The 16,352-nt window shown below is 40.7% G+C and overlaps 1 protein-coding gene across 4 annotated transcripts in view; it reads left to right on the forward strand.

Moving 5' to 3' along the window:
• Positions 1-16,352, forward strand: part of RBMS2 (RNA binding motif single stranded interacting protein 2) — a 66,327-nt gene that overhangs the window by 24,716 nt on the left and 25,259 nt on the right. For 2 of the 4 annotated variants that reach the window (XM_060657258.3, XM_078449776.2), the window contains 2 exons: positions 4,251-4,284; positions 14,754-14,920. In XM_060657258.3, coding sequence (XP_060513241.1) covers positions 14,778-14,920 — 143 coding nt within the window. In that variant the 5' untranslated portion in view covers positions 4,251-4,284; positions 14,754-14,777. The remainder of the gene's footprint in view (positions 1-4,250; positions 4,285-14,753; positions 14,921-16,352) is intronic. The other 2 variants (XM_060657257.3, XM_060657256.3) reach the window with 1 other exon arrangement.

A 16,352-nucleotide genomic window follows, 5' to 3' on the forward strand; every position in this document is an offset into this window, starting at 1 on the left:
CTCACGGACCGTGAGATCATGACCTGAGCCGAAGTCAGCCGCTTAACCAACTGAGCCACCCAGGTGCCCCTAAACAACAGATTTTCAATGTAGATGAAACAGCCTTCTATGAGAAGAAGATGCTCTTTAGCACTTCCATAGCTAGAGAGGAAAAGTCAGTGCCGAAGCTTCAAAAGACAGACTGTCTTGTTAGGGCTAATGCAATTAGTGACTTGAAGTTGAAGCCAATGCTCACTGACCATTCTGAAAATCTTAGGGCCCTTAAGAATTGTGCTGAGTCTACTCTGCCTGTGGTCTGTGAATGAAACAGCAGTACCTGGATGATAGCACATCTGTTTTACAATATGGTTTACCATATATTTTAAGCCCACTGTTGAGCCTATTGCTTAGAAAAAAGATTGCTTTCAAAGTATTGCTGCTCATTGACAATGTACTTGATCATCCAAGAGCTCTGATGGAGCTATCCAATGTGAATAATGTTTTTTTTCATGCCTACTAACACAACATCCATTCTGCAACCCATGGATCAAGGATGAATTTTGACTTTTAAGTCTTATCATTTAAGAACTACATTTTGGGGGCACCTGCGTGGCTCAGTTTGTTAAGCCTCTGACTCTTGATCTCAGCTGAGGTCATGATCTCACAGTTTGTGAGTTCAAGCCCCACGTTGGGCTCTGTACTGACAGTGCAGAGCCTACTTGGAGTTCTCTCTCCCTCTGTCTCTGCCCCTACCCCACTTGTGCTCTGCCTCTCTCTCTCTCTCAAAATAAGTAAACTTAAAAAAAATTAAGAGGGGCGCCTGGGTGGCGCAGTCGGTTAAGCGTCCGACTTCAGCCAGGTCACGATCTCGCGGTCCGTGAGTTCGAGCCCCGCGTCAGGCTCTGGGCTGATGGCTCGGAGCCTGGAGCCTGTTTCCGATTCTGTGTCTCCCTCTCTCTCTGCCCCTCCCCCGTTCATGCTCTGTCTCTCTCTGTCCCAAAAATAAAAAAAAAAAAAAAAAAAAAAAAACGTTGAAAAAAAAAATTAAGAAAAAAAAAAAAGGGAACTACGTTTTGAAAGGTTATAGCTGCCATAGATAGTGATTCCTCTGATGGATCTGGACCAAGTAAATTGAAAGCCTTACTGGAATTTGCCATTCTAGATGTTATTAGGAACATTCATGATACGTGGGAAGAGGTCAAAATACCAACATGAATAGGAGTTTGGAAGAAGTTGATTCCAACCCTCAAGGATGACATTGAAGGGCTCAAGACCTCAGTGGAGAAAGTCACTGTAGATGTGGAAATAGCAAGAGAACTGGAATCAGAAGTGGAGTCTGAGTATGTGACTGAATTGCTGCAATCTCATAATAAAACTTGAGTGCATGAGGAGTTGCTTCTTATTGGTGAGCTGAGAAAGTAGTTGGTTTTTTTTTTAGTTTTTTTAATGTTTGTTTATTTTTGAGAGAGAGAGACAGAGACAGAGCATGAGCATGAGCAGGTGAGCAGCAGAGAGAGAGGGAGACACAGAATCCAAAGCAGACTCCAGGCTCCAAGCTGTCAGCACAGAGCCTAATGTGGGGCTCAGACCCATGAACTGGGAGATCATAACCTGAGCCGAAGTTGGACGCTCAACCTACTGAGCCACCCAGGCATCCCGAATTTTGTGTTATGTATATATTTATGTATGTATCTACGTATGTATTTATTTATGAATAACAGAGAGAGAGAGAGAGACAGAACAGGGGAGAGGGAGAGAGAATCTTAAGCAGACTCCATGCCTAGAGTGGAGCCCGAAGAGGGACTTGATTTCACAACCTTGAGATCATGACCTGAGCTAAAATCAAGAGTTGGAACTTAACTGATTGAGCCACAAGTGCCCCATTTTAAATAAATAATTAAGTTTTGAGAGAGAGAGAGAGAGAGAGAGAGAGAGAGAGAGCGCACAAGGGGAGAGAGAGAGAGAACCCCACAAGGTGCAGAGAGAGAGTGTGGAGCCCAGAGCATTGTCTCAAGCTTACCTGAAGCAGGGCTTGAGCTCACCCTATGCAGTGCTCAAACTGGTGAATCGTGAGATCATTACCTGAGCCAAAGTTGGGTGCTTAACTGACTGAGCCACCCAGGTGCGCCCCTCCCCCCCACCACGCCTTTTCCTATATTCTTTATAGATGTAGTATATTGTAGCTGTTATGTAAATAGTACATATTTATGAGACTGTGGGTACTGGACCTTGTAGAAATTCTTACATCATCTTCCACATTACTATCCAAGAACTGGATAGAATTTTCTCTTCCTTTTTTGGAGAATTTATCCTTTTGCTTATACAGTTAACCCTTGAACAATGCAAGGGTTAGGGTTACTGAACCCCTGTGTAGTCGATAGATCCAAGTGTAGCTTTTGACTCCCCTGAAACTTAAGTACTAATAGCCTACTGTTGACCAGAAGCCTTACCAATAACGGTTGATTAAGACATATTTCATAGTTTTACATATTACTGTATTCTCACAATAACCTAGGGAAGAGAAAAATCTTATTAAAATCACAAGGAAGAAAAAATACATTTACAGTAATATACTGTATTGAAAAAAATTCACGTATAAGTGGACCTGTACAGTTCAAATCCATGTTGTTAAGGATGAACTGTAATCCATTTTTGGTATTCAGTGCTCAGTTTGGCAATCAGTCCTCACTTCCACCTCTTACCTGTAACCTCTGCCCCATTCCAATTGTAGATTTAGATCATGAGTTTGAGAAAGTAGGTTAACACTTTTCCAAGGACTAATTTAGTTTAGTTTTGTTTTTGTTAGGAGGAGAGAGAATCTGAAGCAGGCTCCACACTCAGTGCTGAGCCTGTCACAGGGCTTGATCCCACGACTCTGGGATCATGACCTGAGCCAAAATCAAGAGTTAGATGCCCAACTAACTGAGCCACCCAAGCGGCCCTCTATCCTAGTTAAAAAAAAAAAAAAATAGTATGTCAGATTTTAAAAGACATTTATTTTATATTTTTAGAGAACACGCAAGCTGGGGAGAGAGGCAGAGGGAGAGAGAGAATCCTAAGTAGGCTCCACACTCAGTGAGTGTGGAGCCCGACGTGGGGCTGGATCCCATCACCCTGGGATTGTGACCTGAGCCAAAATTAAGAGTCAGGTCACTCAACTGACTGAGCCACCCAGGTGCCCCTTATTTACTTATTTTAAAGTAATCTCTACACCCAGTGTGGGGCTCGAACTCAACCTGAGATCAAGAGTCAGATGCTCTACTGACTGAGCCAGCCACATCCTCTGATTTTTGTTTTTTGATAGATAATAGATGTATGGCCTTGGGATAAAACAAAATGTTCAAATGGGTATTAATGAAACACACATAGAAAAAGCCTGTGTTTTCACCCCATCCTACGTATACCTAGTCCCTTTCTACCTAGTAGCCAGGATTATAAACTGTTTCTTTTGTATCTTTTTAGAGATAGTTGTATACACATTATATCAAACTTTGTGAGTTCTTTGTGACTTGTAAAAGCAGACTAGAACAAGGATAGGACTTTATATACCTGATGTATTGCTGGGTGGTTGCACATACACATTTTATTTTGATCTGGAAATAGACTAGGCATACATACCTTTCATATCCTTGGATTAGGCCAGTTCCTTTAGGTGTGTAGTATTGCCAGTATTTATTGTCTTTTCTATAAGGAAAAAAAAATCTATAATGACCAAAGGAGCAGAATCTTTCTGACTTTGAGTCTTAATAAGACCAGATCTTCAGTCTACCAATCTGTGTATTCTTTGAACAGGTAGAGTGAGGGTGGAAAAGAGGAGTGCTGGTGTTTCCTGACTTCTTGTGGGTTTTTGATCTATTTCTGGCCAAAATGAAATTGTGTCAAATGATGAACATATGGTAAATGATGGGGTAGGGTACAACAAACTATAGGCAGGCATTATCTTTCCTGTTTTTTTCTCTCCCTTTTCTCTCTTGTGGAAGAGGCAGATAACATTTCTCTGTAAGCCATGAAGTTGTTTTTGAGAGAGAGAGAGAGAGAGAGAGAGAGAGCAAGTGGGCAAGGGACAGAGTGAGAGAGAGAGAGAGAGAGAGAGAGAGAGAGAGAGAGAGAGAGAGAGAAGCGGGGCTCCTGTTCACCTGAAGCAGGGCTCGAAGTCACGAACTGTGAGATCATGACCTGAGCCGAAGTCAGATGCTTAACCAACTGAACCACCCGGGTGCCCTGAAAGCCATGAAGTTCTAATGATGCTGCTATTTTTGTTCACTTTGCAGTTCCTTCCTGGGCCATATATTCTCCTGAACACAGGTAATCCGTCAGCCAGGCTGAATAGTGGAGGGATTTGGTAATGCAGAATAACACTCAGTGGGGGCTCAGTTGTGTTCCACACATATTCTCCCCAAGCAGTCGGCTGTCCTGTTCCTACTGCAGCTGCTTAATCTTTAAAGATCCTTCTTCTGTCCTAAGAAGTTATTAAACTTTTTGCTGTATGTTTCCTGGTACATATGAGTTATTGCCACACTGACATGTACCCACAAACTGGTGACATGGTTATTACAAGGATTGCAGGCATGGGCGTGTGCTCCCTAAAAAGACTGTGCTTAAAAGGGCTCTGCCCACCATAAAATTGCCCATATACTTCAGTTGAGGGCTCTTTCTCTGGTTGGTTTATGTAAGCACCAGTATTACATAAGAGATATTCCTCTAGCTTGTTTAAGTCATAGTTCAGATACCTTTGTTCCTTACATGTTCTACTCTGACTGGACATTACCCATTGTCTAAGAACTTAGAACTGTTCTCTTTCCAGAAGAGAAAGAAACAAAAGATACAGGGTCCTGTAAAGGGCTGCTTTATGTGTTTACTCAGCTGTTAGCATGGTTTGGATACTTTCAGTGTTCAGGTTTTTTGTTATTTGGTTCTGCTTAACAAAAAGCAAGGTGATAACAACAGAGGAAATGTTGAAATAAGACTGAGCCTCAGTTTCTAAGTTTTAAAAGAGAATAACACTCCCTGTTACAGCTCACAGAGTTGTGAGGAAAATCAAATGAAATCATAAATGTGATAGGATTTAAGACACTGCTGAAGGTTAAACAAATGGATATAGAACAGAATTCTGTGTTAAACTTGGCCTTGAGGATGTTTGCACAGTGAGGGTTTTTTTAATCCGATTTTGAAGAAGACTTTTTCTTAAGACCTTCTCCATCAAATCTTCCACCTGAGTCTTCAAAGTAGACTGGTTGGTTCATTATTCAGGGTCCTAAAAGGAAACAGATGGCATATCCAAATTGAGTAATTTGAGAGATTTAATAAAGAGACTGTTTACAAATGGGTTGAAGGAAACCAGTGAGAGAGCAGAGTACCCTATAGCCAGCAATTCCAGAGCCTACATTACTTCATCACCTCTAGGTCTAATAGGGCAAAGTATTGAGAGAGAATACCAGAATCTAAGAGTAGCTATATGGAGGGAACTGTGGGCTGCAAATCATGGTGTTTTGGCAGGAGCTAGGGAAATAAATACTCTGACCTCCTTCTCCTCCTGCCCTTTGATTTTCTGCTGGTATACATCTGGTTACCCAAACCCAGCTGGAAGCCAGAGGGCAAGGGAGCCTGTGCATGCACTCTACATGGTCAGCTTCCTGGTACACAAAGCAAGGAGAGCAAGAATGGTGAGTGGATCTGGAAAGGCAAATAGATTCCTGGGTAGCATTCTGTGGTTACATGCTTAACTGAGGATTCTATAGTCATTTTGGCTTAGGGCTTTTAAATGTCTGTTGTATACTTGAGACCCAGTTTGAATACCACCTGGTATAAATGTAAGAAACTGGCTGGAGGCCATATGCTTGGTGTACCTTACTGTTCCCATCTTGGTATTCAAGGGATGTGGGGAAACAGATTGCTGTTCTAGTGTAAGAGCCATGAAAGAGGAGGAGGAGATGAGGAGCTAGAGATGGTGTCAGGTTTACTTGAGTTCAGAGGAAGTAGTAGAAAGTGCCAAGTCAGCTTTTAAAATCAGCTATGGTGGGGCGCCTGGGTGGCTCAGCTGTTAAGTGTCTGACTTCGACCGAGGTAGCGATCTCAAGGTTCATGAGTTCAAGCCCCGCGTCGGGCTCTGTGCTGACAGCTCAGAGCCTGGAGCCTGCCTCGGATCCTGTATCTCCTCCTCTCTCTGCCTCTCCCCCACTCGCACTCTGTCTCTCTCAAAAATAAATAAAAATTTAAAAAAAAATCCTTAAAATCAATCAATCAACCAACTATGGTGGACAGATAGGTATGTATTCTCTGGCGCAGGCTCTGCATTTTCCAGAGATGCCTTTTTTGTTTTAGTTTTAATATTGTTAGTGTTTGTTTTTAGGAAAGGGGGACTGTAAGATAATATCCCCTTTTTTTCCCCACAAAGCTTAATTAATTAATTTAGAGCACGAGTGTAGGAGGGTCAGAGGAAGAAGAAGAGAATCTTAAGCAGGCTCCATGCTCAGCACAGAGCTCAACTTGGGGCTCAGTTCCACGACCTTAGGATCGTGACCTGAGCCAAAATCAAGAGTTGGATGCTCAACCAGTTGAGCCACCCAAGTGCCCCAAAGCTTTTTTTTGTTTTGTTTTTTTTTTAATCTCTACACCAAACATGGGGCTCAAACTCATGACCCCAAGGTCAGGAATCACATGCTCTTCTGCCAGCCAGGCGCCCCGGAAATATCCCTTTCTTGTTCTGATATGTTTTGATGGTTAATCTATATTTCCACTTGAATTTCAATAAATACATTAATATCATGACTTTTTTATCTGGAAATGAAGTGTGGTGATGCCAGCCTAGGCTGAATTCTGTGCTAGTCCACGCTACCCGTGGTTGCCTGACATCTCAAGATGTTTTTAGTGGTTGGAATGTGCTCCTCTTTCCACCCATCCCCATCAAATTTTTACAACAGCTTTATTGATATATAATTCACATACCATACAAATCACCCATTTAAAGTGTACAGTTCAGTGGCTTTTAGTGTTTTCACAGAGTTTGCATCCATTACCATAATCAATTTTAGGACATTTTCATTACCCCCCAAAAGGAACCCCACTAACTTAACCATCAGCCCCTCCTACCCCCACCCCCTGCTGCCATTCTCTCATTACTCACCTCTCACAGTCATAGGTAATCTCTAATCTGCTAATCTAGAATAGATTTGCCAGTTCTAGACATTTCATATGAATGGAATCATACAATATGGGGTTCTTTGTGACTGACTCTTCAGTTTGCATGTTTTCAAGGTTCATCCATATATCTGTACTTCATTCTTTCTTATAGCTGAATAATAGTTTCATGTATGGATATACTACATTTTATTTATCCATTCATCAGTTGGTAGACATTTTTGTTGTTACCACTTTGGGCTACTATAAAAAATGCTATGAAATTTGTGTACAGGTTTTGTGTGGACATAATGTTTTCAATTCTCTTGGGTACATACCTAGGAGTGAAATTGCTGGGTCATATGATAACTCTGTGCTTAACTGTTTTAGGAATTGTCAAACTGTTTTTCAAAGCAGCTGTATCATTTTATGTTCCCATCAGCAGTGTAGAAGGGTTCCAAATTCTTTACATTCTCACCAACACTTGTTATTTTTTATTATAACATCAAACTTAGAACTTTCGATTAAAGTCATAATCCTTATATTCTAGCCATCCTAGTAGATATAAAGTGGTATCTCATTATGATAATGATTTGCATTGCCATAAAGCTCCTTGTTAAGAATTTAATATCCTACACATCCTTCAAGATACAGCTGTCTTTTTGGGGGGTGCCCAGGTGGCTCAGTTTGTTGAGCATCTGGGTCTTGGTTTTGGCTGAGGTCATGATCTTATGGTTCGTGGGTTGAAGCCCTGCAACAGGCTCTGTGCTGACCGCTTGGAGCCTGCTTGGGATTCTCAGTCTCCCTCTCTCTCTGTCCCTCCCCAGTTCATGCATGTAATGTCTTTCTCAAAGCTAAATATTAAAAGAATAAAGATACAACCATCTTTTTTGAGAAACTTTTTCCTCAGGATTTAACTGTTTTTTCTTTCATACTCTTGTACAATTTTGCTTGGATCCCCGTTAGCACACGTATGTCATTCTGCTAGTTATCTAGATTGTAAGCTCTGGTTTGTGAATTCCTTAATGGCTCCTTGTGGGTGTGTGTTTAAATTTATTATGAAATATTTCACTCCTACTCTTACGCATTTGTGAGTCCCCACTGCATCACGTAGGGCTTGCACATAGTTGGTATTCAGATATTTATTGACTGACTCAAATAGTGCAAAGGGTCTCATGAATGATTATCAGGAAGTCTGTTATTTCTCAGGGAAAGTCAACTTTCTTTTATTAGGAGATACTGTGATGGAATCAAGGAAATAATGTATTTTAGACAAAAATGTTCAGATATAAGGGCACTCAGTCAGTTAAGCATCTGACTTGATTTTGGCTTATGTCACAATCTCACGGTTCGTGGGTTCGAGCCCTGCATCAGGCACCACCCTGGCAGTGCAGAGCCTGCTTGGGATTCTCTCTCTCTCCCTCTCCCCCACTCACACTTGCTCTGTCTCAAAATAGATAAATAAACTTAAAAAAATGTTTAGATATATCATATGTCCTAGAGATCATTGGCTCCAGGGACTTGTCTTATCCATATTCAAGTTGCAATAGGAATTTTGATGTCAGGCTAGTGGATTGTATATCTTTGAGATTCTTTAGGGGTTTATTAAAATGATACACAATTAGAGGCACCTGGGTGGCTCAGTTGGTTAAGCAACTGACTTTGGCTTAGGTCGTGATCTCTCATGGTTTGTGAGTTTGAGCCCCACATGGGGCTCTGTGCTGACAGCTCAGAGCCTGGAACCTGCTTTGTGTTCTGTGTCTCCCTCTCTCTCCCTGCCCCTCCCCTGCTTGTGCTCGCTCTCTGTCTCAAAAATAAATAAGTAAACATTAAAAAACAAAAAAAGGTAACACAATTAGCAAATCCCCTAAGTTTGTTTTATTCCTTTTAGTTAATGTCCATGCCTGTATACTGTGTGCTAGGAACTTAGCTAGCTGGGATGAGGTTTTCTCCTGCTTTGATGATAATAATGTTAAGGGCCCAGGATGGGGATAACCTTGATGGCAAATGAATGGATATAGGATTTTCAAATTTTTTGAAATGCAAAATGAACGCTTGATCAGAATCTAATTTTCAGAATAAAGACAGTGTTTTACTTACATTATAATTTGGTTAACAAGTATCTAATCTGACTGGATCATTCTCTTAAAGATCTGATGAAAACTTAGTGATTGGGGGACAGCTGGCTGGCTCAGTTGGTACAGCAGGCTGCTCTTGATCTCAGGTCATGAGTTCAAGCCCCATGTTGGGCATGGAGCCTACTTAAAAAAAAAAACAACAAAACTTCGTGATTGGTAAGTAGGCATCGTATCATCTCTATCATTATGATCTCTTGAAAGAGAGCCAAAGGAAGAACACTGTCTTGTCTCCCAGTTTCCTATAACTCAGCAAGACTGGAAACATAAAATTCATGCTACAGGAAGAGGGGAGTTTGATTTTTTGTTTTTTTTCCCCTGGTTGAAGTTGAAGGAGTTATACATTTCTGTTTCCCCATCCTAACAGCCCTTCCCCAGGTATTTATCCCTAGATATTCTTTTTTTTTTTTTTTAATTTTTTTTTAACGTTTATTTATTTTTGAGACAGAAAGAGACAGAGCATGAACAGGGGAGGGTCAGAGAGAGGGAGACACAGAATCTGAAACAGGGTCCAGGCTCTGAGCTGTCAGCACAGAGCCCGACGCGGGGCTCGAACTCATGGACCGCGAGATCATGACCTGAGCCGAAGTCGGCCGCTTAACTGACTGAGCCACCCAGGCGCCCCTATCGTTAGATATTCTTAATGGGATATATCACAGCGTTCTCTGCACATCCTTTTAAATACCACCTTACCAATCATTTAATTAGGCTTTTTCCTCACCTTCCTTCATGTCTAATATTGTCTAAATACTCTCATCATCTCTGGTCTCCCACCTCTCCGAACCAGCTTTGATAATGCAATTGAGATATGTGATACCGTTTCTCTGTTGTAAACCCATAATCTTTCCTATTCATTTCCAGAATTAAATCTCCTTCTTAAGAAGACTGATACTGGTACTCTTTTACTGGGTAACTATATGTATTTCTTTGATACATAATATGCTAGCATCCTTTATTTCTGAAGGCTTTTTTTTGTTCTGTTTTGTTTTTTAGAGAATGAGTGGGGGAGAGGGAGAGAAAGAATTTTTTTAAATTTATTTTTTGAGGGAGCGTGTGAGCGTTCATGGGCATACCAGCGGGGGAGTGGCAGAGGGAGAGAATCTCAAGCAGGCTGCACACTCAGTGCAGAGCCCGCCAAGGGGGCTTGATCCTGCAACCCTGGGATCATGACCTGAGCCGAGATCAAGAATTGGTCGCTCAACCAATGGAGCCACCCAGGCAATCCCTCTGAAGGCATATTTAATAATCTCATGTATCTAAGATTCTAGGCCAAATGTGAGGGACCTTGTTTAAAGAATTCACATTAACATTGGAATTATAGGGCATAGTACAGTTCTGAATCATGTTCTACATGGCCACTAATCCAAATGACTTCAGGAGTTTCACCTACATGAATACAAACCAAGGTTATAAGTAAAAACTTACCTATCTTTCTTTTTCTTCTGGGAGCAAAACAAAATTACATGTCATTCAAAAGGATGAAGTTAATTGATAGATACTATAGTAGATTTATATCCCTTCCTGAAGAGAACCTGGTATACTAACAAGTCAGCCATTTTAGCTTCTCTAATAACCCTGAATTTTATCCTCACATGAAAATGACATGTTTTAGGACATAACTATAAAAAGCAAATTAGCTTTAAGATTTATGGTCTGCTTTGAGTTATGAAATCTTCCATAGTTCAGCAGGATTAAGGAAAGAAATATCTTGCGCTTCACTTTGTAAGTTAGGCCTGACAGATGACCAGTGACCTCAGAGAACTATTTCAGTAGGAGTCAAGAGAGATAAAACTGCCCTGTCCTTCCCTTACTGATAAGAATATCTCAGTTCTCTGGACCTTTCTAAATACTACCTTTTTCTCTCTTACATAGGTAAACATGGATTTTTAGTTTACATTAGTTATTATGTCTCTCCAAATCATTTTGTTTTGGGAAGCCAGGTAAGCTATTCTTAGGGGCTTTCTCAGCTGTTTGTTTGTTTGTTTGTTTTTTTCCTTCTCTTGGATTGTCTTACCTTTCAAAATGAATAAATAAATATATATACCATTTCTCTTCGGAGCCAAACCTATGTGGCAATTTCAGAAGCTGCATAAAAATATCAAGAGACAAAAGTCGTGGTTTGTTTTTTTTTTTTTTTTCATTTTTCGTTTTCTGGTTTTTGTTTTTGTTTTTCTTAGCCATATCTTTTTTCCTAGGAATTTTTCTGGCCTACAGCAAGTTTATTATTGACTAAGCCATATTTTTAAATTATAGCTAAGACCTTAGTGTTAAAACCAAGGTTTATAGCTATGTAGCAAATCAATAATTTAAGTTTATTTCTTTACTTAGTAACCCTTGTGTTCTTTTCTGGACAGTACTGGCATCCTTGATACTTTCTGTTAGACATATTCTCTCATATTGGGACAGGGGATAGATAAACTCAGGCAAATGGTCTCCTGTGCCAGTGCTTGGCACATGGTCTTATGACACTAGAGTTGCTTTTTCTGTTTTGTTGGTGTCATCATTATCATCATCATCATCACCCCAGGCATAGAATATCCTTTGGCTTTCTCAGCCTAAGGATAAACAATAGTAATTCCTTAGAGATGAGGAAAGACCTATATTATTGAATGATCTCCAGTAGTGATCTTGCTCTGAACTCAGGAACAGCCATGATTAGAATATAGGTCACAGTTTTCTTAACTGTACTTAATTTTTTTTAATGTTTATTTTTGAGAGAGACAGAGCATGAGCAGGGGAGGGGCAGAGAGAGAGAGGAAGACAGAATCTGAAGCAGGCTTCAGGCTCCAAGCTGTCAGCACAGAGCCCGACACAGGGCTCGAACTCACAAACTGTGAGATCGTGACCTGAGCCGAAGTCGGACGCTTAACCTACTGCGCCACCCAGGTGTCCCTTGACTGTACTTTAAATCGGGTGGTGCAATTATGATAGTAATGATAATAGAGGGGGCCTAGACCCACTAGTATTTGTTGGTTTTTTTTTTTTAATTTTTTTTTTCAACGTTTTTTTATTTATTTTTGGGACAGAGAGAGACAGAGCATGAACGGGGGAGGGGCAGAGAGAGAGGGAGACACAGAATCGGAAACAGGCTCCAGGCTCCGAGCCATCAGCCCAGAGCCTGACGCGGGGCTCGAACTCACGGACCGCGAGATCATGACCTGGCTGAAGTCGGATGCTTAACCGACTGCGCCACCCAGGCGCCCCTAGTATTTGATTATTATTGCAAATCTAGTAATTCAGTGGAGATTTCAATGTCATTCAGTTTTTTTTTTTAATGTTTGTTTATTTTTGAGAGAGAGAGAGAGAGCAAATGAGGGAGGGGCAGAGAGAGAGGGAGACACAGAATCTGAAGCAGGCTCCAGACTCTGAGCTGTCAGCACAGAGCCCGACGCAGGGCTCGAACTCACAAACTGCAAGATCATGACCTGGGCTGAAGTCAGATGTTCATCCGACTGAGCCACCCAGGCGCTGGCAAAAAAGTACTGCAATTTGTAGAGCTGAATGTATGACCTTTAGGTTTTTTTGCCCTATTTTTGTCTTGTCTGAAAGTTGCTAAAAAATACACCATGTCTGATGCACCCTCCTGCACTTATTGACTGTATAATGTGACTGTCACCATCATCATATGGATGATCATCATTACCACTGTCACATGGATTGTTCTGTATGGGAGATCTTAGTGTAAGTGCTGGCAAAGAGAGGGGGACAGGAATAGGAAATATAAATGTTGTGTTGGTAGTAGGTCATGAGTCTCGTCCATCCCAGAATGTGATATTGGGTCTCTTCTTCTTTGCTGCAGGGATAAACTGTGTGTGTGCAAGCAGGTACACATTTTTATTGTGTACAGTGATATAGAAAAATACCTGCTTCAACATATTTTAGCTCAAGCAAAGATTTTAATTTTGAGGTTTGCTAAAGGTCAGGGGCATAAATATAAGAGGCACATTTCATATTAAAGATTCTTCGGGGTGAAGGTTTTCACTCTTTGATATTCATGTTTCTCTTTTTCTTCTGTTATTTCTCTACTTCCTCAACACCACCACCAAAAAGAGAACGGAGTGAAAAACCTGGAGATGAAACTAGCATTTGAGAGGGAAGTAATTCCAAATAGATTTATACTGTGAAGTGCTTTGCACCTAGGGAGAACTGGAATATGAGTGTGAGGTAGTAAAATGCACGATATTATAGGTAACTATGTAAATTTAGAGTATTATGAACCAAATATAAATGTAAACACTAAAAGCCTGATTAGAACATAAAGAGTTAAAATATTCATGAAGGAATGGATCCATGCTCCTGCCAACCTGGTATTTTCCTCTAATAGAAGTACCAAAAAAAATACTGTAGCCCAGTCTGGTTGCTTGTCCTGGTATTAGTAGTGAAAGATTTGGGATGCTTCATCTCAAATCTTGGGTTTCCTTGACCGTAATGTAGCTGTTGTTCATTCACTTAAACTTTAAAACATTTATAAGTAACTTAGGACTAAATTCTTTTTACTAAGGTAACAAATTTCAGTTTTTACTGGTAATTAGTATTTTTACATGGTCATTAGTATTTCATTTTATTTGTCTAAGTTTATAGTAATGTTCAAGTTCCAGGTATTTTGCAGTTCACATATTCTACAGTTTTTTGAATAATCTATGTTAAACTTACTTACACTTCCATGATTTGATAAATTTTTATTATTTCCTCTTCATCATTTTTAAAAATATTTATTATTTTTGAGAGAGAAACAGACAGCAAGCAGGGAAGAGAGAGAGGAAGACACAGTGTCAGAAGCAGGCTACAGGCTCTGAGCTGTCAGCACAGAGCCTGACGCGGGGCTCGAATTCACAGACTGTGAGATCATGACCTGAGCTGAAGCCGGCTGCTTAACCGACTGAGCCACCCAGGCGCCCCTTCTCTTTATCATTTTTAAGTGGAATCTAGATTTCATTAGCCCTGTCTCATTACATAAGTTACTTAAGAGGCATACGTTGTGTTCTTCAGTATCGGTATGATAAAAACATTCCACTATAACAAAGTACCTTTTTTTTTTTTTTTTTTTTTTTTACATTTATTTATTTTTGAGAGACAGAGACAGAGCACAAGTCGGGGAGGGGCAGAGAGAGAATGAGACACAGAATCCGAAGCAGGATCCAGGCTCTGAGCTGTCAGCACAGAGCCTGATGTGGGGCTTGAACTCACAAACTACGAGATCATGACCTGGGCTGAAGTCAGATGCTTAACTGACTGAGCCACCCAGGCGCCCCCAAAGTACCTTTTTTAAAAACCTTTAACAAGCTTATTTTGGCCTCTCATTCCTGAAACACAGGTAAGACAGTTCTATATTTTCTTATTCTATGGCAGAATGGCAGAGAGGAATTTCTTTAGTTTCTGTTTTTTTTTTGTTTTTTAATTCTCTATTGAGTTAATTGCTATTAAAGTTTGGAATCATTCTGTGCAAGGAGCCAGGATCTTCCTCACTCTCCAGTATTTAAATGTATAATCTTCTGATCTTCTGTTGCTCATGTCTCTCTGCAGCCATATGTGTCACTGTCTCAGCAAATGGCACCACCTAGTCCAAGCAGCAGTACCCCTAACAGCAACAGTGGGAACAATGGAAATGACCAGCTGAGCAAAACCAACCTCTATATCCGGGGATTGCAACCAGGCACTACTGACCAAGACCTTGTCAAATTGTGCCAGTCGTAAGTTGGCAGACATGTGGGTAGGCTTCGAGGGACAGTACAGGTTTGGCGATACTGACTTCTTGCCAAATACTCTTGTCCTGAAATGCAGTATTATTTGTCACAAGATTTCTTAGCAGCCCCTCTTAAATTCTACTTGTTATTAATACATGAAACCTTCTTGCGTTTCTCTGAGGAAAGCCAGCATAGGGCTGGCCTTTGAAGCCTAATAGGTGACTGTGTACCCAGAACTGATGGTCTTTGTGGAGAGATTCCCATCCTTACACCTCAAATTGAAATGCTCAGTATCTCTAAAGATACTGATTAGAAGACAGAGTTGGCAGTGCAGTAGGGATAGAAGAAAGTGGAAGTAAACAATTGAATTGTACATTTAGGAGAGTTTCTGCTGATAGAAGTAATCCCAGTGAACCAGAGGAGCTCTCAAATTAGTGGATAAAGGAGACGGTGGAGAAGGAGGCTGACACTCTGCATATACCCCCCTAAAGACCTTTGGGGTTCTTCAGAGTGGATTTGAGTCATGAGGTAGAGATAACTACCATGGAATTAGCCCAGTTAAGAATGCTAGAAAAATTTGCAAGAGTCCAAAGATGCGAACTCCGTTCCATTTGGCAGAAAAATACGTGTTTCAAATGATACATTTGGGGGAATGGTTATAGGAAGAAGTCTGGGGGTAGGGAAGAGGAAAATTGATTTTGGGTAGGGAATGGTAGAAAGAAATAGAAATAGGAACCTTAGACTGTGTAATTACCATTACAAAAAAAACCTTTTATTGACATATAACACAAAGTACACAAATCATAAGTGTATATACAGCAGTGACTTTTCATAAGGTACACGTATCCTCGCAACGGTCCCTTGTAACCAGATCAAGAAGAAGAACATTACTGGGGTGCCTGGGTGGCTCAGTCAGTAAAGCATCTGACTCATGATCTTGGGGTCATGAGTTTAAGCCCCACATGGGGTATGGAGTGTACTTAGAAAAAAAATGAAAAGGAAAAGAACATTACCCACTCTTTGGAAGCCCACTTGTCAATTTCTATCCCCCCACCTCCAAACAAAGATCTACTGTTTTTTTTTTTTTAACTTATTTATTTTGAGAGAGAGAGAGAACGAGGAAGTGGGGGAGGGGTAGAGAGAGGGAGAGAGAGAATCCCAGGCAGGCTCCATGCTGTCAACACAGAGCCCAATGTGGAGCTCAATCCCACGAACCCGTGAGATCATGACCTGAGCCAAGTCAGACACTAAACCGACTGAGTCACCCAAGCGCCCCTCTACTGTCTGTATTCTAAATGACTGATTGGTGTGGTTTGTTTGAACTTCATATAAACAATGATACAGCATACATGCCCTTTTATGTCTGGCTTCTTTTGCTCAGTGTTATTTGTGAAATTCATTCATATGAATTATAACAAAACTTTGTTTATTCTTATTG

Source organism: Panthera onca, chromosome B4 (assembly GCF_046562875.1).
Source record: "Panthera onca isolate mPanOnc1 chromosome B4, mPanOnc1 haplotype 2, whole genome shotgun sequence".
In the NCBI taxonomy this organism is placed as follows: Eukaryota; Metazoa; Chordata; class Mammalia; order Carnivora; family Felidae; genus Panthera; species Panthera onca.